The sequence below is a fragment of the Fulmarus glacialis genome, unplaced genomic scaffold, assembly GCF_000690835.1.
Source record: "Fulmarus glacialis isolate BGI_N327 unplaced genomic scaffold, ASM69083v1 scaffold492, whole genome shotgun sequence".
Taxonomy (NCBI): Eukaryota; Metazoa; Chordata; class Aves; order Procellariiformes; family Procellariidae; genus Fulmarus; species Fulmarus glacialis.
This window is the reverse complement of record NW_009199517.1, coordinates 1-24,032: the sequence shown is the minus strand read 5'-3', so window position 1 is coordinate 24,032 and position 24,032 is coordinate 1. Positions and strand designations below refer to the sequence as shown.

Genomic DNA, 24,032 nt, shown 5'->3' with positions numbered 1-24,032 from the left:
GAACAAATAAATCAGAGTATTTCTGTAATTTGTTTCGTATTTCTTAGCCAATTATTCGCTCATGAGAAGAGCTTCCCTCTTAACCTAAGGCAAGCCCTGTAAAAACAGATCTTGTGAAGCAAGATTGTTCCCCAAGGAGAAAAAAAAAATTGTTTTGCCCTTAGTCTGTACTTCAGTTTATCATTCTTTTATTTCCTTCACTTAGACTCAGCCACGGTTTTTAAGTAGGCCTTCTTACTTTTAATAGCTTCCTTATCCTGATGTGAACCATACTGAGAATGTTCTGTTATTGTTGCTGCTGTTTTGTTTCCAAGTTTCCTCAATCCTTTTTTTCAAACATAAGAGGCAGCACTTGCTTTGACTATCTAGTATGGAAACTTCAAGACAATCTCTTTGAAAGCATTTTAGGCTTTTGGCTGCCACTTTAAGCTTTTTTTTTTTTTTTTTTTAAAACAAGCTTCTTTTTGTTGCTCTCTTTTTTTAAAAAAGGAGAATACCACATATTATGGTCACTTCATACAAAGCAGCTCTTAGTAACAGAATATAACTCAGTTCTGAGAGCGTACAGGCCCTGGTTCAAAGAGCTGCTTCTCCTGTGCTGTATGACTAGTTACTCTATAAAGCACTCCTACCTTTGTAACCACTCTGATCTCTCTCAGCATGTTGTTGAGAGCTGCCAACCTGATTGAGCAATTCAACACTGTAATATCAAATACTACGCTTTTTCAAGTTCAGCCTGGAATTACAAATTGCAGGGATTCAGTGTTACTTAGCTCATCCGATTAGGCTCTATGTTGTCTTCAGTTTATAGCAATATGCACTATTAATTTAAGCTTCTGTTTTCCTTATATAATTTGTCCTTCTGCTGGAACACATCTTGCCACCTCTGCTAAATGAAGATCAAGTATTAGAAGAGGCAGTTAGAAAGAGCAGAGAGGACTTCCCTGTGGATCATACTGTCCTCTACAACCTCCTGTTTAGCACCCATTCCCTAGGAAAGCCCGATTGCTTGAATTTTGGCCATATGACAAGATGTGCAAAGGACTAGACTGAGAAAGGGATGGAGATTTGTCATGGCAATATTGGACAGAGTGAAGGCATGCAGAGGAAATTCTGCTATCTCCTATGACCTGCTAGCAATGAAAGAGAAGGGGTAGAGCAATACAAAAAGTCAGCACTCAATGCTGATAGTTTAGATGAATCAAGACATCCACAAATTTCAGTCTCTTTGACAGTTCCTGGTGGGGGAGCAGGAACATCTTTAGTAAAGTAGTTCTGACCTGCAGCAGTGGAACTATGCTTTGGAGCTAAGCTCATAACTAGTGATACTTATCAAAGACCTAGTAACTCTACTTTGTGTGTCAGCAGTGGAAAACTCTGGGGAAAAGACACTGCTAATAGGGGAGCTGCAGGAGCAAGTACTTTGTGACAGTTACTTCTCAGGGTCATCTAAAAAATGCAAAGTCCTTCACAGGCAGTTTAGAAGGTAAAGCTGTAGCCAGTATTTTCTGGCATGGGGACACTGCTGATGACTCCTCACCACACAGGGCAACAGTCAACATAGGAGATTTTCTTTAAAATAAAAGGCATTGGTAGGGCCAATTGCTGAAGCAAGTCACAATCAAACACGCTCAAAGGTAGAGTGTTTAGATTTGATTCACTTAGAAGACACGTTGGTGGCTACTACTTGGCATTGGGAAGCATTAAAGGGATAACAGGCTGTCAACATGGAAGAATAATTTTGCTAAGCTATAATTATCAGTAGCAACAAAAATCAATTCCATGATATGGCGCTATAGGAGAACAAATGGGCACCACCAGAGTCTGCTGTGAAACCTAGGAAGACGACACTGACAAGGAGCTGGGGGATGGCTCTGCACATCTCACATAATACAAGAACATGCAGGATATAGGCCTGTCTCAAAGATCTCAATGAAGACTTTAATTTCATGTGCTCAAGGACCCCATGTGCCACAATTCAGGTCTGCTGAGATGAACCATGAAGGAAAACCTATACACACTTAGCTAGGTCACTGCTCCCCTCCTCCTTTTTTTTCCTTTTTTTTTTTTTTAAAATAACGCTTACCAATACTGAAAAAAGCGCACAGCAATTTTTTTAAATTAACAATTCTTCTGAATACAAAATATTTAAAAATATTTTTTAGCATTTTATACATCAAAGTAGCATTTTACCAGCTTAATTTATACTGGCTTTAAGTCCAATCGATTAGGTTGATTCTAACGGTTCCACTGGCTTGTGGACTGACTGCCCTACTAGCCATTCACTACTAGTAATAACATCAGTAACAGAGGCCGAGCTGCTAAACTAATCCAACTGTTAAGTACTGAAAGAGTAATAGGTATATAGTAGGGTCTATCAAAAGAAATCTGTCTCGTTTCCTTGACCTCTACACTTTGAGTACTTCGCAGCTATAAAAGCATGTGTTACCATAAGTTCTGTCCCTGCTTGGGTGCAGTGGTCTCTGCGGGAAGGTCTGCAGCATGCACAGACCGGTGAAGCTCTCTTCCGCTTGTCTGTAAAAGAAAAGCACAAGTTCAAGTGTATTCTCATTCATCTTCCTCCTCAGTGAGCACTTTTATTTTGCAAAAACTAACCTATCTCCAGTTAAGTGTTTATATTTAGCATCTAGGCCAGCAATACACGTCAGGGAAAACTAATCCAGCATTAGTTTGCTAAAGCTCACAGTATATGCATTTATAGAAATTCCGCTTGTCTGTAAAAGAAAAGCACAAGTTCAAGTGTATTCTCATTCATCTTCCTCCTCAGTGAGCACTTTTATTTTGCAAAAACTAACCTATCTCCAGTTAAGTGTTTATATTTAGCATCTAGGCCAGCAATACACGTCAGGGAAAACTAATCCAGCATTAGTTTGCTAAAGCTCACAGTATATGCATTTATAGAAATACAAAAAAAGATAACGGATTTTTAAATAAATTACTGCATCATAAAGCACATACATAAAATTAAGAAAAGCATTCCTACTATTTCAAATACATAAAACTAGTTTCACTTTTTAGCTATATACTGACAAAGTACTTTTAGAACTGAATGAGTTATAAATACGATGTATTTGTATTTCTGAGTATCTTAGACAAGAGTCCAACACGAATTTAAACCTTTGCTTATTTAAGCCTTTGCTTGTTAAGTTTCAAAAGGAATGGGCTGAAATCTTGCACACTAGCTGGGTAAATACACGGGCAGCAGTTGAGAAATTAATATGCCTGGAAGCAAGCTGGTGTACAGGAACATGGCTGGTCAATATTTGAAAAAGTTCACATACAAAAATATACCCATCGAGGGCTACTGAATGATACCACCTCCAGCTCAACAAGTCACCAAGACGCAGATGGCTGGAAAGTTACATGCTAGATGAAGTATCTCACTGTAGGTTTGTCCTGTTCCATTCTTCTACAGATGTCTACTCTGCCTGTTGTCTAACACAAAATACCACCAGGTGAGGGCTCTCTGATTTAACTCAATATAGCCTCTCGCTGCAGTATTGCTGTAAACGGACTCAATGTCAGCCTATGATGCTTCACAAGCAAGAAATGATCAGGACTGCAACTGCAACTGGAGTCAGATTATATCATGCTCTTCTGTACCAAGAACGATTTCCACAGAGAAGTGTTAAGATTCCCTCCCCACAGACTGATTTTTGTGCGTGTCCAAGTTCTGCCTGCAGGGCTCCACCACCCAGGCTCCAAGTCAGCTAGGCAAAATTACAGAGGAAGCACTAGAACTTCAGCTAGTCATTGCACCTCACCTGTATGTTCGGTACAAGGTGAACTGCAGGCTGAGAGGACATGTGCAAGAGGGCTGTTTGCCAAAATGGCCTCAATCAGTAAAGCTATAGGTATCTAGAAGACTGTCCTGCTTGATACTATTTCACAGGTTAATCTGGGAGTTGTGCCACCAGTGGAACATTAGCATTGTGATGGATACCCTCACTCTCTGCAGCACACAACTGACTACTTGTCCAAGAAGTCTGGCGCACTGCAGCTCAGCAGGTTCAGAGTAAACCAGAGGGATTAGTCCACAATTTACATCAGCCTCATTGCTTTTAAGAGAGAGGTGATTGCATCCCATGGTCGTCATGCAGTACACTGCAGGCAGTCTCAAGACCTGCAGCAGCAGGAGGGAGATCATCACCAGCATCAGACTCTCCTGTGCATAGGCTTCTAGAGTTTAAAGGAGGCTGAAATCAGAGTATCCCCATGAAAACAATCAGCCTACACAGTTCTCTCTCACATTCACAGATCCATTCTAACAGTCAGACAGCAATAAAGGAAACACCCACAGAGAAGCAGGCTGATCATACCTCCTGGGCTGTAGTCCTTTTTAAAATCTTCTTTTTTCTGATGGGGAAGGATGAATTTGTAGTCTATACTGTCATGTACCCAGCCTTTCTCAATGAACAAGCCAGGAACCTCATCCGAAAACAGCCAATACCTGTAGGAAATATAGATGTTAACGGGTACCTGTCTCCTCTTCTGGCTAGTTACACACATCTGCCTTCATTTGCATAGAGGGGAGAAGCATTTGTGTTCTTGACTCGATAAAAACTGAATGCATGTATATCTTTACATTAGCACAGACGAGAAACATGGAAAGTTTTTATTAGAATCCAGTCTAAGAGCATTCCTGTGCAACAAACATGGGAAAAAAAAAAAAAAAGAAGATGGTAGTTAGGTTCTTGAGCATTGATGCAAGAACTTGAAGCTTCACTGGCTGGTGGATCCTGACCTCCACGGGAAAGCCTCAAAAAGCTGAACATGTAAACCAGTGAAGGCCGTTACACTCTATATACACAAAACTCACTTCTGCTCTCCTCCAGAGTTCAATACATAGGGAGTCCTCTCAACACCTTCCATATCTATCGCTTCTTGGGGGCTGCTATCTGGATAAAGCTCCTCTCAGAGGGGAGAGCTGGCAGCTCAGGATCATTTCCTTTCCTACCTGTTATGATTACGATCGGTGCCAATTGGGGTCCTGCGCATCACCAGCTTTGCTTTGGCAATTCCATCCTGGAAAGTTTTCTCAGCTGCAGCTTTATGCTTCCGGATTCTTTCTTCCTCTGCTTCTTTCTCCATCCTCACTGTTGGAATTAGCACAGAGAACTATTAGCTTTCTTTTATTGTATCCAGACATCAGTATTCCCTTTTATTTTACTACACCATGGGGGTAAAAAAAAAAAAAAAAAAAAAATTGGTGACTTTGGTTAATATTCTTTTAGCACAGCCATCCACCCTTCATCATACTTTCCACCCACCACTCAAGAATTATTAAGAAGTCAAGGCATAAGGATGAACTGGTCGGAGGAAAGAGGAAAGTCTGGATAAAAATTGCCTGGAGAAATTACTGCTCGTTGTTATTTCTCATTCTAGATCAACAAAGTGGCATCCATTGCTGTGCAATCCCATATAACAACAGGGTCAAAAATCTTGAACTACAGCAAAATATACAACAAGGACTTCTGCTCTGGCCAGCTCAAGTGTTGGGCGCGGTCCAGCTGTGACACCACAGAGGTCAGCATGGCTAATGGACACCTGCATTTCCACAACTGCAGTTATGGGGAACGCTCTCCCCACAACTTCATCTACTGAAAAAACAGATCTGGCACAATAGAGGCCTCTTCCAGGCACAACCGTGTCACAACAGTGACCAAGTCACATCTCCTAACACCTCATGCTTTCCCACATATGCTATGATGTGGAAGAGCATTAAATAGAAATCTCAGGTTTCCCACTCATGACAGAAGTATTGGAATTTCAGCAGCTCTCAATATCCATGCCTGTTGACAAAGAAGAGGGGAAAGAAAAATATGAAGTGGCCTAAATCCTGGCATCACAGGCTCCTTGGCAAGAGTCTTACAGAACAAAACATGTAATTTCACATCTCTAGGTAAGAAGCAAGAAGCAAGGCAGCTTCTGCCAAGAGACAAATCATTAAGGTCAACAGGATTTACACTTCTCATGATGGTTTGAGAAACTCTCTACACTTTTGCCTGTCTCTGAAGAACAGCTGTACTTTCACCAAGAACTGCCTGAACAAAAAGGAACAAAATGTCAAATTGAGCCACCCTGGCTCTCCAAGCCTGATCTCAGTCTAACAAAAACATCACCCCTTCATGACTTGCACAAAAGGCTATGGGCAACATTCTTCTGTGTCCTGAGAAAACGTGAGGAAAAAAATAAAAAGGATGAAGAAATGAAGACTTATCTTTGCATCACAAAGGAGGGTTTGAAGCAGATGGAATGAGACCATATGGAAAGGGTGAGGTAGAGTGGGGCAGGTAAAGGTGAGCACATAGAGGTCATATGCTCGCTGCTGTCGCAGGGAGAAAGCTAACTTCTTCCTAGGACTTTTACCAGGGCTACTACCTGCTCTTTCTCTTGCAGCCATTTTCTGTATCAAGATAGGTTTGATAATAGTTGATTAGTAAATACCTGGTAAGTCTCTGAAGTTCTGCCAACGTAATCAATCCTGACTGATTAGAGGAGACATGCTGAAAAACATACCCTTGCATTTCTTACACTAACTCGATAGATCAGCTTTTATATAATAATATACCAACAATATACCAACTTACAGTAATTGCAGCATGGCAAAATTGTCCTGTTAATCCATACCTGCCAGACACAAGCAGCTGCACAACCCATATGTCTGTAAATATCAACTCCTTCCTAAACCTTATGACCTCTCCCTATGTCAAAGTACTGAAATCTGAACAAGTAGCAACAGCCACTCTCAGTACCAAATGCCTCATGTCACCTAAACCCGAGCCTCGCAAACCACATCAGGAGACCCACACTACAGGAAGTACCATTCTCACCTTCCACTGGAAGGAGACAGAGGTGATATGATTCCCCCAGGATTTCTCTCCTTGACACCTCAAGACTTGCTGCTGTCACCTGATGCTAGCACAAGGTACACTTCCCCCTTCCTCAGTACCCTCCCCTCAAGAGCCAAGACTCCAACCAAAACAAGCCATACTGCCAGCAAATTCTTCAATGCTTACAACATGGGATATCGTGGGCACTCATGAGACAGGTATTTTTTCTATCCACCTGTAAAGACCAGTTGCAGCAGGTATCATCAAGTGCCAGATCAAGGAAGAGGCAAGGGAAGAACAGAAACTTAAATTTACTCATATGCCAAAACTGTTCAAACAAAGTGAGAACAAAAACAGCAAACTAAAGGGTTCCTCCCCACATCCCATTTTCAGTTGTGATGGCAAGCTAGTTTCAATTGGTACTTTCCTCTCTAGCAGGCTTCGTTAGCTGTACAAGCTTCCAGCTCTCCATTCTCCTCCAACAGACTGTATGGGAACTATTGCTTCATGGAGCGATAAGGCAAAGAACAATTAGCAAGTGCTGCAGTAACACTGAAATGGAAATGACTTGACTTCTACTATCAAGAAAATACAGATATTAATCATGTTATCTCAACAGGAAGTTCTGTATTGACTTCTTCTGAAGTCAAGAAAGAACAAAAAAAAAAAACATTTATGCTTTCTTACACTGGGTGCTTTTCTGAGCTGAGACTAGCTTGGTACCACTGGCCACAATCTTGATAGGTTTAACTTGAAAGAGGTTAGTGCTCCCAGTGTTACAGATGTTACCAGAGTGATGAAAAAGAAACCTCTGACTGTGAGATATGTATCTATATACGTAAAAGAGTAGTTGCTGACAAAACACCTATTGTGCAGTGGTTCATTATTCATATATGTATATATATAAAAACCACTGCACAATAGGTGTTTTGTCAGCAACTACTCTTTTACTTCTCTCAGAGATACTAACATTATTAAAAGCAAATGCAACTGAAGTCGTGTGAAAGCCAGTACACCGAAAAAGCCCACATAAAGCCTGTGTGATGGTAGGAGCACACTGATGCAGTTCTCACTGTGGTTATCCAGAACTATTTTTCACATACTGAAACCACACCAGCCCCCAGGACTGAAGTCCTGAACAGATTAGCTCCAAGCTGCTAACCCTGCAGCCCTAACTACTACACCATCAACATTAACCAAGATCTTTGGTACTTTTGAGAGTACCTTTATGCCTGGTAGCAACTGCTTAACAGGTAAAAGAAGCCCTGGATGCCTGAAATGTTGGGGTTTGTTATGTGGAAAGGAAGCAATATGAATTCAAACCTTAATGAAAGGCTTAATCCTTCCTTCCCTGCGAGAGAGACCTAGTTTTCCTTGTGGAGTCCAAAAGAATGAATTAAACTTCCTCAGCATGCAAGCCAAATGATTCTTATCTCCATCAATGTAATATTGCTTTTCTTCATATAAAACTAGTACAAACTATCAAGTAAGAACAACAAGAAGTATCCCAAGGAGTAGTGTCCAAACCGTATTTAATTTTGCAGTAAAATCTTATCATGAACTTGAACTTGCTGTCAAACAACTGGAATTCGGGCCAAGAGGCCATTCAGCTACAGCATGTTAGATATTCGGTATTTGGTTTTTCTGGAAAAATAGGACAGCACTCCAGATCTTCAGCACTTTATTGATACTTCCGAGACTCACAGCTCCTAACAGAAGATCTGAAAGGTCTATTTACTTTCAATGTGAGGCATGGTTGTATCCAGTCTATATCCTTAGGAGCCTCAGGGTATTCCATGTTATTTACCTAGTCCTGGTGTCTTAGAACAGATACTCCCAGATTCCAGCTAAGGCACATAAGCCAGGCTCCATGTGGGATGCTTGTCCCTCAACTGTTTCAGAAGGGAATTAACAACCTAGATGAGCTATGCTGTCTACTTCCACCTGCCCAGTATGCACATTTACAATAAAAAAAATCTCTGAAGTGCAATTCCAAAGTATTTTGCTCTTCATATTCCATACTCCTTAGCAAAAAGCACTACTTACACAGAGGCATACAAAGTTTGGTATTGCAACTTGTGATTTATAGAGGTTTGAGTGGACAGTTTATATTTATACAACTCCATAATTAATTCTTTAAAGTGAGAAACTGTAAATTGAAATTTATTGCCTAAGTCCTTATCTGGGAGAAGGGCTGCCAGCATCAACCTGACAATGAGCATGGCAGCAAGGCCAGCAGCAGCTGTAGGAACTAGCTTTTAGGCAGGAAATATCTCCTCTGTACATAAGACCCAGAAGATGTTTGGACATAGACAAATATTTTTTGTTTTGTTTTCTGTCCCCAAAACAGATTTTCTGTTCTCCAACCTTCTTGGGCCTGACAGAATTAGAAAGATGCTGAAGAAAAGATGAACAGATAAAAATCTAGAAGCAGTTACTGCTTTTTCTTTACATTCCAGATTTTGAGCTGCCATAGGAACCACAGCAGCTGAATTACACTTCTCCAGTGAGTGAATCCCTTAAAACTAGGTAATGCTTTTGAAAATAGGGTGTCAATTTTGCCATTAACTTATTCCCCTCTACTTGACAACACACAAATGCTCTATTCTCCTGGTATTATTCTTACCTCTCATTTGTATTTCTTGTTGCTCCCTCTCTTTCTTGGCTTGGATGGCAAGAAGGCGCCTGCTCTTCACAGCACTGATCATATCGTCAGCTTCTATTTCTACCCGGTGCTCTATTTTCATCATCTCATTTTTCTTCTTTTCATTTCTTCCCATCATATTCTCATCTTTCCCGTTCTCCTTGTTCTTGGCCACCATTTCTTTCCGTTTCTGTTTTTCTGCTCTCTTCTTGTCATTTTCTTCCTTCAGGATAGCTAGGCGCTCCTTCCACAGGTCAGCCGATGTCTGCTGCTTGGCCTCCACGTGGTCCTGGACCGAGTACGTCATTAGAATGCGGTGGCACAGCGCTCCAAGTATCTGCAATTTCTCTTCGGGAGTCAACTCAAAGAACTCTGATGTCTCCAGTTTCTCCAAAAACTCATCCTGTACTTCATTATCCTCAAAAGCTGCTGAATCCTTGCTTTCATCTACATTATCTGAGACCTCACTTTCCTCTTGCACATCTGATTTGCGTAGGCATAGGCGAACCAACTCAGAAGCGGAATGCAAAGTAAGTGGTATTTCAGAAAGCTTCATTCCCAGCTCAGCATAATCTTCAGCAATTTCATCCTGCAGCAGGGTCTGCAAGAGAATGACCAGTACTCGGTTCAAATAAAGGAAGCCTCCTTTTTCTGCACAAAGTGCTTCCATCAGGGAAACTGCCGTAATGGGATACTGAGCATCTGGCATCAATAACCCTGAGTAACAGCTCAGGAACTCCACCACCATGGCAACGTCCCCAAAGAGCGTATTAGGAAGTCCTTCTGGAGTATCAACCAGTTTAAAAGTAGGCAAGATCTTCCCTTTAAGATCTTGGTCCTCATATCTTTTCTGTTTTTCCAGTTTTTCCTTCATCTCCTTCTCCTTACGCTCCTTTGCTCTCTCCTTCAGTTTCTCCTTCAGCTTCTCCCTTTTCTTCTTCATGTACTCCTTTCGCTGCTCCTCTGTCATGGTGGCCCATTTCTTCCTGTGCTCTAGAAGCTCGTAGCGTTTCTGTACTAACCCTCGCAAATCCTCGGGGAGACGGGCACGATCCTCATTTGAGAGTAACCTAGCTGTTTTGGAGATTATGCAGGAAAGAGCACTTTTTTTGTCTTCCCGGTCTTTGTTTTCTTTGTAATAGGCAATGAGATGGAGTGCTGCAGGAGGCAGATGTTTCTGGGGTTTGCTGGAAGACCTAGGGGTGCCTCCAGAATTCCTGGGAGCTCTGGACACTTTAGTGGTACCTTTAGCCATGTCCAGTAGTGTAATTTGTTTCATTTTCATCTTAGGGGTCTTCAAGCCTTTCCTAGGAGACTTCGACTTCCCCGATGACTTCTGCCCGTTCAGAACCCTTTTGCCTCTTTGCTTTTTGTCCAAGGATTTGTTGCTGCCCTTTCCCAATCGGCTCCTCTTTGGAATGTGAAAGTTAGAACCAAGTTTAGCAGGTGACACGATTTTCATCACCTCTTCCAGCTCCCCTTTAGGGCATTTTGAATTCTTAGAGTTTTTCACCTTCAGTGGAGAGCCAATAATAGATTTCTCCAAATGCACGTGGCACCACAGAGTAGGGCTCAGTGGCTGGCCCAGGGATGATCCATCAGCTTTGGATTTCTTAGAAGGCTTTCTGTCAGGTGATCGAGAGCTCTTTCTCTTGGTTGACGGGTTGAGAGTCATATACTAAAATTAAAGAAAGAATGATTTTATATTAATATTTAAAGGTCAATAGAAGTTATCTAGATCCCTTTCTGTCAATTATTTTTGCCTATGTTTATTTTTAATTTATTTTTCCAATGAACAAGGAGTACTCAATACGTTAAGGTTTCTGCAATAGCTTTCAATATTCTGCATTGTAGTCACTATGTCAGTTATGAGGTCATTAGCTCATTCCAGGAAGTTCACATTTAACTTTATAAAATGAAACACTACAAAGAATTTTACATGTTTCCTACTACACTACACAAAACCACTTTGTTTCTACTTAAAAGGTTGTGGGGAGGGGGTTTGCCTGGAAAATGCTGACATTAGTTTCAAAAACTATTCCTCTGCTCAGAGATTTCTTAGTGAGTCATGTAGGGTTCAGTCCAGCTCACCACCCAGAGGAAAACGGAAGGAGCACAGAAGTGATGGGTGACAGGAGTTCAGAGACTGGTTTCTGAACTGCCTGAAAGTGTCTGGAATGAAGGTGAGACAGGATTCAATTCTGCAGTAATGTGATTGAATATCTGACTGTTTTTAAGATGCTGAAATAACCTACCTGACAGTATACTTCTATCACAGAGTAGTTTAACCCAGAGCCAAAGACAGACTGATTTCAGGACTATCTCAGCATCTCAAATTCAGTTTCAGGATGCACCCAGAATACTAATATATTTCAAGAAGTGAAAAATAAAATACAAGGATATAACCTTTAGGTTATAGATAAAATTACCAAAAAATAGGGGCTGAAAATTTGAGATTCCTTAGCAATAAAAAATTCCACAGTGGTAAGCACAGCAAAAGGTGCAAGCATCTAAGAAGCATTTATTTAAGCACATACACAAATGTGATCGAGTTAAGACTGCCACAGGAATATTCAGATTTTCTGGCTCATGGATGTTCACTCTTGAAGGCTTTACTTTAAGAGCCCTCATTAGCTCATTAGAGAAATTTTTACTGAAGATTGCACAATCACCAAATCCAGTGTCTGCACAACTTCATTCTACAAAAATTCTGTGTTGAAATCTTTGCTGAAGAGAATCACCTAAGCTGAAAGCATCCAGCATTGATATGAATCATGATAATTACAAATTCACAAATATTAGATCTACGACTTATACTGTATATCCGTCACTTATACAAAGTTATTTTGTCAGAACACTAATTCTAGATTAATAAATTCCCCAGCCACTTCTCAAAATAAAAAAACAACAAACTAAAAAAAAAAAAATCAACATAAATTCAATCTCTATGCCAAGTGGGAAACATGCTATGGAAAGCACCACCCCTAAATATAAAGCTAAGGACTTCTGCAAGTCAAACCAAAGATGTTACAGTTGCGTATTTTTTTTTTATACTAAGGGTACACCTCCATCCATCAGTGCGCTGAATAAAAGATTTTGTACACCACCAGCAAATACTTTAATTTCTACTAAGGCAGTGACCCCAAATACTACAGCAAGGGTAAACACAGCTCAAATACGAAGAATTTATTTTTCCCTTTAAGCAAATTTACAAGTGTCCAGAAGAGTCCATAGAAGCTTGCTAGAAAAGGGTGTTCTCCTGATGAGGAAAAAAGGATATAACAAATATCTCTCTTCTAGTTTTAGAACAACGCTTGACAAAGACTGAGTCCGTGAAAAAGCGAGTTTACTAAATGAACAAAGTAGTGCTTTCTACACCCAAAGATGGATTTTATAACAGCAGATTTCATGATACAGCATTTACTCGGTTAACAGTATATTTGGCTGGTCATTACAAAGGGCTGGGGAAAAAACCATCCCTGCTACTTAAGAGTATTCAGTACAAAATTTGTGGTATCTGCCATCACTCAATTCAGTACCACACAAGAACCAAGCATCATGAAGTCAAACACATCCGGCTTTTGCACTGTAACCATGAAAAGGGCCCAATAACTGACATTACCAGGGTAAGGACTATAGCTCTTCCATTTGTCTTACACCAGGAAATCATGTCTTTTACTTGTAGACAAGTAATGCAAACTCTTGGAAAAATCAAAAAAAGGCAGTTACACCTCAAATTTTCAAAGTAGACCACTCTTTCAGACATTCAAGCTGTGTCACCTCACAAAGCGTCAATCTTCAGAAGAATGGGCCTTCCTGCTCTGCATCCCTCTAAGTTGATGTAAGCGTGGGAGCACCAAAACCCAAGTGGCACGCTGAAGTCTCTGACAAGACTGTTTAAGGGTGGGGAATGGGTGAGAAAGCAAAGGGGGTACTTTCAGGAATTCTTACCTTATGTGGGTCAAGCAAGAAGTCACTAAATTTACTGGGGAGAGAGTATTTCTTCACTAACTCATCCTCCACTACCCATGGGGCATTCTCACACGTGCCAGCCCGTAGCGCATTATGACGGATGAAGTACCTCAGGATCTCCTTGTTGGGAGGCCGCTCTGTACGGACTAAGCTATCTGCTGGTACGTTGCTGATGATCTTGGAGATAACAAACAGACAGACTGTTAACATTTAACTTCTAACCACATTATAAATACATATCACATGGCTAAAAGGAGCAAGGACCATTGTACTGCTTCATGTCCACAAACTCTTCGCTCTCTCAAAGCTCACTCGCAAAGACTCAAAACAAACCCCTAGAACTTGCAGAACGGAGATGCACAACAGAGATTGGTAGGAGATTCAGTTAGCCAAAAAAGTAAAAAACGTTAGTTTATGTTGGAGATTTCTCGCCAAAGCCCACTGCATTATCTCTGACCTTCCTCCGGCTTGTGCTTGCTACTAACGTAAAAGCTTTTACATATTAATGTTTATTTTGTTTGATTTTTTCCCCCCAAGACCAGAGGAGTAACTCTGCAAGTGGTACTCATTAAATTGAGGTCAGCACTGCCTCTCTTGTCAAACTAGCAAACAGATGACAAAAAGCATGCAGCAGTGCTGCAGCTACACAGGGCTTCCCGAAGCGCAGCTACCTATGACTCTCAGAGAAGCTCAGTTAGAACAAGAGCAGCAACTGCCACTCATGATTTAACTAGTCTACCTCTGACCAAGTTTCATTAACTGCCTGACCAGAGATTAGCCAGTTAACAGCAACCACTCTAAAGCTACTGTAGCACTGTGACTCAGTGTATGGTACCAGGGAATTGTCAGGTGTCTCCACGCACAAACCCCAATTATATATAGAAACAGCCAGGCTAGTCAGCCTCACAGACAACTACAGCCATCCTGCAGAAAGTACTACATTGTGCTGTATAGACACACCAATAGTGATTATTTAATTAAATGTGTGCATTCATGTTATTATAGAAAGGATTCAACAGACAACTCACCTTATCTTCATTTTTCAGCTTGACATCATATTTGTGTGGCAGGAATTTAGGTGGAACCCACTTCCTTTCTTCCTTCTTCAAAGAAGTGGGAAGCTTCCGAGGAGACCTACGTGCTCGATCATCTGATAAAGCAAGGTAAGACATTAAGTGTCTTAGTTTTAGAGTCCAAAAAAAAAAAAAAAAAAAAAAAGGTTAAAGAATCCAGACCATCGTTGGACTGGGCACCCCACCCCTTGCTATCTATACAGTGTTTGGTTAAACTAGAACATTAGGAAAAAATCCCAAGTCATGTTTTAGAAATATCCTGAAGATGCAGGCTAGGAATGGAGTCCCTAAACAGCTCTGAAGTAGGAGGTAACACCTATCTTCAAGGAGTATAAAGGACCACTTGCAGTATTTAAACCCATCTCTCTACAGACAGTAAGCTGCAAACACATATGCAAAGGGAGAAAATGCCTATAAAATTCATGCAGGGGAAACAGGTTTCATAACCTAAACAGTAACCTGCTTAGGGTTGCTCTCCTGTTGAGATCCCTAGCTATCTCTGCCATGCCATATTCGAAATAATTCTACTGCAGGAATTACTGACCCTAAATTAAAATAACTTTTAAAATCATTTAACTTTGGTGGCCATTAAGCGTTTTACAGTTATGAGCGCTATGTGTATGGGCTAGTTTAGCTGGAAATTTTAAGCACGCTTATACAACCAGTCTTTTTATTCTCAAGAGAGATGTAACTGAAAGAGTACAAAGGCATCACATCTTCTTGCCAGCTGGTGCTGAGTCTATTATTTCTATATTCAGGTTGCAAATGTTAATCATTTAAGACAAAATCCAAGCTTACTAAGAAAGCAATCCCCAAATGTTTTTATGCTTGTGGCTATGACTCAAAGAAAACACTAAACCAAGCGTGACAGATGAGAATAATTATCTACTAAGCATACACAGAATACAAGTAGATGTTAGACTTTTAAATACATATATGTGTGTATATATATATCTACATCTATATATCACTGTCACATTGTAAGCCCTATAGCATTTAAGCTTCAGCAGCATTATAGTTTACACGGTATAAAAACAAGTTCTGCTCCCCGCCCCCGCCTTCCAAAATCAGTCACCTTGGTTAGGAAACAGACCACAGATGCTACAGGCTCACTGCACCATATACATAAATGTGCAGCTACTTACCGCATTAGTGCTGCATTTCAGGTAATGCAATGTAGAATCCTCTGCTCACTCATTATAGAAGTTTTTCTTTAAAATAAAAAAACCTGAATTTTGTAATAGTGATAGCATGTGTGAAAGGAGACTAATCCTCTCATTGCAAGTCAGGCTGAGACATAACTTTTGCCTGCTTTGATTCCACATTTGTATTAAAAAAATCTTGTTAAGTTCACAAATACTGAACTATGTTTTTCTGCTCAACAGCACAATGGAAGTCGCATACAAGACACTTCAAGCTCTGTAAAAGATCTGCTTTCAGAGATCTGCCTCAATGTCTTTTAAGTGGCTGAATGTTATCTTTGCGGGATGCGCGTACCATGCATAGCAAGTTTATATTTAGGAAATAACAATGTGTTGCTTAGTCCTGGCTCTGACTTTGAAGTTACTCAGTTACACTGCTGCCTCTGCAACAGGCCTATAAGCGACCTCTCCTTTTGTAATTTACTTTCTAGATTCTAGAAATAGGGATGACTACATTGAATTCCATCAAACAGCACCTGGATACTCAGGGGAGGGGAAGAAGAAATCACTATACATTCCTTCCTAAAGTTATTTTACAAAAAGCATACTTCATTTGTTGTTGCATTGTACTGTAATAAAACTTACATTCAGTACACTACTGAAACCTCATAAAGCATCCATATGTTGTTGTCTCGAATTCCATCAAACAGCACCTGGATACTCAGGGGAGTGGAAGAAGAAATCACTATACATTCCTTCCTAAAGTTATTTTACAAAAAGCATACTTCATTTGTTGTTGCATTGTACTGTAATAAAACTTACATTCAGTACACTACTGAAACACCTCATAAAGCATCCATATGCTGTTGTCTCCTATTCACCACTTATTTTGGATTTTCGAAAGCAGTATTAGTTCCAAATACAGCTCAAGCTGCAGAACCTGCCTTCAGTAGTTCACCATCCATTTTCAGGAAAAACTAGCCTTTCCTCTCACTTCTGCAGATTTTCCAGAGTTCACTCCCTAAGCAACTAAAAACACAAAGCCACTTCAGACTGCACATATGATGCAATAAAGCTGGTATAATGCCTTATTTTTAGCTTCTGAAGCACAGTAGACTCCTAACCAGAGAGACTGAAGCTCTCTTTCTCTGCCCCTTTTTTCCTCCAACAAAATCAGCAAGTTTGACATAAGTATTAGTCAAAATGCTAAGGTTAACTCTGCCCCCTCGTGTGTGCACAGAAAGATACAGCTTTTACGTCACGCACTTATGCAGAGCCTGTTACTGCTTCTAAATGCTCACTCTTGCGTAGTGACCTCAACCCATATTACCACTGGTCAAGTATGCAAATTATTAGAAAGAAAAAGTCAAATTAAGTGTGACTAAGTACCTCCAGATACTGTACACAGCCTCCTGCAGGTGCAATTCAGGGCCTGAACCACTAAATGAAAGCAAGTCTTTACTACTTCTGTAATATGCTGTATAAATGTAACAAATGCTACATAGTTATTTTAATGGACTCTGGAATATAGATCCAGTAATGAGTTTACTATGAACCTATGTTCTATTATAACCCAGAATATAAAAGCATTAGCAATAACATATCCTTTTAATAAATGCACAAGGAGAAGACTTAAAAGAATGAGTGCTTACTGCTTTTACTGATTATGTTATGACTCTGCTAGCATCTTTGCTTTGAAAATGTTGAGGTTCATCTTTTACAGAAAGGGTAGGGCAGTCCCAGTTTATAGAGGCGACCAAACACAGGCCAGATAATCAGCTGAGTCAGAGACTGAAAAAGGCGCAGGAATCCCCATTCCTGCAGTATTCTTCCAATGCCAGAGCGCTATACTAGCAATGTCAGTAAGAGCACAGCTGAACACAGCTGGTTAGAATACTGCACACCAATGAACAAAACATTATGGTAGACTTTACTAAACATTCAAGCCCAAAAATGCTGCTCTAAGTTTGGTCAATGAGCATTTTTAAAGTAAAAGGTATTCCCATGCCTCTTATGAGGTAGGTCGAGAGAACTACCACTCAACTGAAAAAAAAAAAAGCATGCATTAGTCTCTCTCCAAGCACTACTACTGGTTCAAAGGGTGAGTATAGGCCAGATCATTTCTGCAACACCTTTTTTTTTCCTTCCTGGTTATACAGAGCACTGCAATGAAATCAAAACAGATCATAACTTTTTCCAGTACCAATCAGAAACAGTTGACAATTATTAAGCTTGGGACTAGAGCTTGGTAGAAGCTTGTTTTCCACTCCTGACTTTGCTATTAGCTTGCTGGGCTGTTTTCTGAGTTTCCTCTTCTCCATATTAGAAGAGGTTATATACACCTTCCCCAGATGCTGGAGTGGCTATTTACTAATGTAAACAGTTTATTACATTTATGTGCCTTTAAAATTAAGCTATCCAGATCAGAGCTATGCTGTGGGGTTGTTGGTTTTTTTGGTTGTTTGTTCTAAAACACTTTTTGAAATCTCTTTTAAAAGAATCTTATAATTCCGTTTTTAAGAAGTTACACAGGACATGGAACTAATATTTTTTTTTTTTCTCTTTCAACAGTACCTTCTCAGAGTCAAGAAAAGCCTTGGACATCCACTGTTTAGTTCTGCAGCAAGGAGGAACAGATATGAAAGAGGGGAACAATGTTTCAAAGCATGCTTTATTTTGAACCCTCAGAAAAAAAAATTAATATGCATTTTTCTGCATGAATTTTGTCTCGGCATTTCAAAATTGGAAAGGCGATAAATGAAAATTAAAAAAAACCCCTTATTTTTTAATGTCAACTGGGGACATGAAAGAGAATTAGAGCTTGTCTCTGACTGCAGAACAACAGGCTTTAGAACTAGAGATGTTTGTTCTGAGGATGAACATCACAGCAGAACTTTGTGATTCTGCACGAACCTTTGCTGTTCCCCCCGCCCCCCCCTTTTTTTTAAATACACTTGATATACTTTCGAAGCGTATACGTTTCATGCATAGCTTTCAGTATTACACCTTAGAATGACAGCACATTTTCTGCTTAAAAACAGGCAAGAACAGCTGAAAGCCAACAGCACTGATGCCACCAAAGCTGCACCACTAACAATGACAATTTCAGGATTTTCATTACATAACACTGTTTAAACATCACGTACAACATTCACAGCCCAGGCCCCAAGACGTACATAAATTCAAATACTCACTTCCAGGTGCTACGTACTGGCATGCTGTCTTACTACTTACTCATACTTTCCCTCCTGTTGTCATCCTCCTTCAGGATAGCTTCCTTCTGGTTGTCCTGGACTGCCTGGCTGGAGTTCTCCTTGTCACTGGATGGGGAATCACAGGCTCCGTCAGATTTCTTCTCCTCTTCATCAACTTTCTCCAGGGGATGTATTTTCACAACTTTCACAGGCAAGATTTTCTCCTTACCAACCTGCACAAAAACATTGATGAAAACTGAGCCTGAGCAAGACACGTGAACTAATGAGCTTTAACACTACAAGGAAGAAAAAGAAAGCAGCTAAGATGACCTACAAACCGTAATTCGGCAAAACACTTAATTGACATCTTCCTTGAGAGAAGGCTCATGATCCCTCTCATGAAACAATTACAGGATTTCTTTCTACTACTCCTACCTGGAAGTTCTGTACAAATTGCTAAGAAAGAGAGAACTGCCAATCCACAAGTTTTTCCAGTGTTTAATAACGCTGCTTTTTTTTTAGAGTGTGTGTGCAAGGTGCAGCATGCTCTCTCAGCAGCCCCAGTTGAGAGAATATGTCCTAAACAGATTGCTAACAGTGAACATTTTAAAACTTATTTTTAACACGTTTGAGTTTTCCCCATCATTCTCAGTTTTGGAGGGAATTTTCTAATCATTAGAGCATCGTTAGAGATTGTAGGCAGTTGACTTCAAGCTACATTAGTTTAGTTTAAGACTGCTACTCCTTCTGGGAATATGTGAGGTGAAAAGATTATGGCAGATTATAATCTTTAACTTCTTTTAATTAAAATATGTATTTTTATACATATTTAAACATATACACGGACCATCACATATTTAAGCAGTATAACAAATAAATCTCTATTTCCGCCCCCCCCAGATCAGTCATTTTTCTCTTGCCATCAGTATGGGTCATCCACATACTTCTGTTTATGGAACCATTTTGCATTCAAAAGCGGGTGCTGTCACTGGGATTCTATAGAAAAGAAATTCTCACCATCGTTCTGATAATGTAAATGGCTAACATATTCTTCCCATCTCCTGCCTTTAGCTATCCAAAATTAGCTCTGTGCAAAAGCATGGGATAAATGGAAAACAGATCCTTACCTCAAAGTCACACTCTTCTCCCACTGCAAATTTGGTCATGATCTCCAGCCAAGCTGCATCCACCAACTTTTCCAAAGATACAGTGTTGTGGTGGACTATTTCCAGTACCAGTTTCTCATACCAGATGGGGAACTCCTCCTTCAAGCTGAGCAAGCACATAAGAAGTTTTCATTATCCAGGGAATAAAAGCCAAAATGCAAAGTAGCCTCCCATTTCGCAATTCCGGGAACATTAACAGCCAGGACAATGTTTGAGGCAGATGCCACATTAACATGCAAACATCCAAGGGCTTTTTGCTGCCCTCCCCCCAGCACCTCCCCAAAGTGTTAATTGGCATGACAATACAAATTGTACTTGTCCTTCCCAGAAGGAACCATAAAGCATTCTGGAAGAGCAGCACTGATGGCAAACCCTTTCTTGCTGGTTATTACTGCCTCTCTATTAGATGTTAAATATATACCAAGACCATGTCATTATTCTGGGGCTTGTTACTTTAAAATTTTTGCTTCCAACAATAACACGATGCTGATGAACATTTTGCATTTCTTTCTTCCCAAAGAGACTGCTAACACAGTGAAGGAGATAGAGGCAGGCTTACACAGCCAAATTACCTTTCCAGAGAAAAATATTTTTTGTGTTTCGCCATGTCATGATCTTCGAACTTTTTCATTCAAAGAAGAGAAAGGACTGTCACAAATTTACTTGACTGATTTCCTTTCCAAAAGATCAGGTCAGTTAGCTGATAGGAGTACTAAGAAATATATTGCATAAAGCTTTCTGGCTAAAAAGTGAGGTCCGTTGCAAGTTACTGTAAGGAGGAACAAAATACTCCACTTTTTCCAAAACCCTTTTAGCTTCCCAGACACCGGGACCCATTGCTGAAAATCCTCAGCTATATTTGCTGTTTTACAACTGCCATGAGCAAATTTATCTCTTTAGCAAACCACCTAAATGAATATTTCTTTTAGTCAGACTAGACCAGTGTCAGGTATTAAAGCAGCCAGCAAACTGCCTGAGATGCTTTAAACCCCATTTCAAAGAGACAAGACCAAAATCTCATTTCACAGACTCTTTTCTTCCCACATTTAGAGAGATTATAGCTAAATTTGTTATTTATGTTCGTCCATTTATATTTCATTTACATTTCTTAATGTTTTCAGAAGTGGCCAACCAACCCAACATTGTTAACCATAGGTTTCTTATTTGTTGCCTTTAAGGATGTGATTAACCCCAAATGATTGGGAATTTCTCCTTAGGCTAAGGCTCTTAACTCTTTTGCCAATGAATCAGAAATGTGGATTCTTCATGAAAGGGGCAGCAGAAAATTTCACCTCTTAGGTAGTACTGCTGACAAACTCCCCAGTTTAAATCCAGGAAAAAAAAGTCACAGAAGTTCAAGTCATCAGCTCACAGAAACATGCCATTTGTTTGGCATAATTCCTACAATTTAGTAATCACAAAGTAAGTCATGCATGTTGATTGACCCAAGGACTTGCACCTTTACAGAAGGGTCACGCTGGATCTCAATCAAGGATTCGGGGCCTGTGCTGTGTGCTAGAAGGGGAGGTCAGGGACACTGCAGCCCGGAGGAACACTCGTGGTCTGAACAGAGTAAAGACTCTTGCTGTTTCGCTTTGTTCTTTATTGTTTCAAGTAGAGCAGATCCCCAAAATCTAACTCCAAAATAATTTTTTTATTTGGTACAACAACTGATTCCAGTGCAGATCTGCAAAAAATAATTACAGCTATGGACCTGGCTGATGTGAAACACTTCAATGGCCTCTTTTTACTGTATTTTTACTTTAGCTCCTTCAAGATTTTTTTTTTTCCCCTCTGAAAAATTCCCATTACTCAAGGGGCTTTAAAATATGCCAAGTGCCATATGCTGAACTATTTTGGTTCAAGTAATACCAAGATACAGCACTAAATAAGTACATTACTCAACTGCATTAGTGATGGCATCAAATTTGGACTTAATTTGCTTTCAACTCCAGAATCCCCAGATTACTTACAGCCAGTAAAAAGCTACTTACCTCGCCTCATAAACTAGCAATCACATATCATTCCCAAGTCCACTCTTCTGCCCCAATGTCTAAAGATAGACACATACCAATTTCTTCACTGGTACTTACAGCTCAGCAACTTCCTGCTCCTCCTCCCAAGCCTCTTTGTGCGTCAGCTGGCTGCTTCCTGTGCTTTTGCACGTCCATATTCGTTCGCTGTACCTCTCTAAACGCGCTTCGTACTCTCTGTAGGAGCGGCAGCTCAGGAAAACAGGATTTATGCAGTGGAGAGCATAATCACAGTAGCACAAGACAATCAAATTCAATTAAACCCTTACTATTGGAGTGCACAAAGGCTGAGGATCGCTACAGTACAGTTTGACCCTGCGTCTACTATGGAGACGCTGCGTTAAATCTGATAGGTTTTCAGACCAGGATGCACTGGAGCAGCTGAAATGCCCGTCCTGTTCGACACTGGCATACAAAAGGTGCCACACCACTGTCAGTTCAGCTGAACTGCACAAGGGGAATACATATGGCTGAACGTTTCGTAGCATTGCTAAGTTACTTCTCAGCTTTTCCAGTCTGATTCATTGGAAAACAGCACAAACAATATCACAGGCATGTGCAGGAGACATGGCACAGACTGCCGCTAAATGGCTGACAGTAACTGTTGGGGAACTACTACTACTAATGCCTTAGGATGATGTTACAAACTCTAGGCGCAAATTACCAGCCTATCCAGTACCCCCAACCTTTTGAGGAAAAAACCCAAAAGCTTTGAAACTGAAATCACTAGAAAGGCCACCTTTCCTTTGGTTTCCAACAAGAGCAGCCTCCTGTGCTAGCACAACATGAGAATCTTTCTCACCAACTACATCACCTGCTTCCCATATCACAACCAGCCTCAAGGTTAAGTTATTCCGGCCGTTAGGATTAATGGGCGCACAGGCAAATCACTGTGGTGCAGACAGCATTATGAATTACAGCATTAGCTACTCTGTTGTAAGCATCTGTGGCTATGCCCTACCCCTTCCACCTAAGCAGTAATTAACTGTCAGTGTAAACAGATATAAGCTACTTCATACTTTCTATGGATAGAACATGTACAGGCACAATTATCAGAAAAGCCAGCACAGTGTAAATCCATACCAATTTACCCCATGGCAGCCTGCTTAAGTTGCCATATGCTTACCGATGGTAATTTAAGTGGAGAAATTATAAAAGAGGCAAGAAAAGCACTTTTCCCTTCTCCTTCGGCATGCTCTTCAGCAGAAAAGCAAGCACAGAGTACAAAGCATACTTGTAACAACTACAGCAGCTCAGCCCGCTGCAGCACAAGTGCTAATTATGAGAGTCTCTGTGGGAACAAGCAGGTTGCTCCACACTCCTGTGAAGGCAGAGCCACCAGCCACAGCAAATCGCTCATCGTATCCTGCATATGCTTTGTCTTTCAAGAAAATTTTAGTGCAACTAACCTTTTTTTTTTTTTAAAAAAAAAAGATTCCTATTAGGAAGCCAAATTACAACTCCAACAAAGCCAATTTTCTTGGACATTTCTTCACAGTCCCAAGATAAAGCATAACAAGGTACAGAAGCTGCACTGTGGACATTGATATACAGGTATCTTACAGCCACAGCAACCGGTGCTATGCAAGCCTGCCACTGCTGACGGTATTCCCTCTGCCTGAAGCAGGCCTTAAACCCAAGGAGAAATCCTGTGGTTCCCCAACTTGCCCTGCTTGTGGAATCTCCTACTCTTCAGTGGATGAACAGACATCTGACAAGTCATCACCCCACTAAGTTTTGAGCCCTCTGGCCAATTCTTACCCCTCCCTGAGGTTTCAAAGATGCTAAAGTTTCCATAGAAACGAGAGGTGCTACAGGGCAGAAAGGACCATCGCTGCGGGGGGGCAGTGGCAAGGAGTAACCCCAGCTTACAGAGAAACTCATCCGCACAGCACCACCGACCAGACCAGCAGTATGATTTTAACAAATTTTTGTAGTGACATTGGGGGGAGGG

General features: G+C 40.6%; 1 protein-coding gene across 1 annotated transcript in view; it reads right to left on the bottom strand.

Moving 5' to 3' along the window:
• The window catches only part of BAZ1B (bromodomain adjacent to zinc finger domain, 1B), a gene marked incomplete at its 5' end in the record, with an annotated part of 43,243 nt that extends 20,973 nt beyond the window's left edge, over positions 1-22,270 (bottom strand). Inside the window, 10 exon segments of the mRNA XM_009573259.1 lie at positions 2,450-2,530; positions 3,024-3,039; positions 4,341-4,471; positions 4,979-5,117; positions 9,481-11,176; positions 13,450-13,647; positions 14,499-14,620; positions 18,920-19,112; positions 20,007-20,151; positions 22,139-22,270. Coding sequence (XP_009571554.1) covers positions 2,450-2,530; positions 3,024-3,039; positions 4,341-4,471; positions 4,979-5,117; positions 9,481-11,176; positions 13,450-13,647; positions 14,499-14,620; positions 18,920-19,112; positions 20,007-20,151; positions 22,139-22,270 — 2,853 coding nt within the window.
• Positions 22,271-24,032: the final 1,762 nt, after the last annotated feature.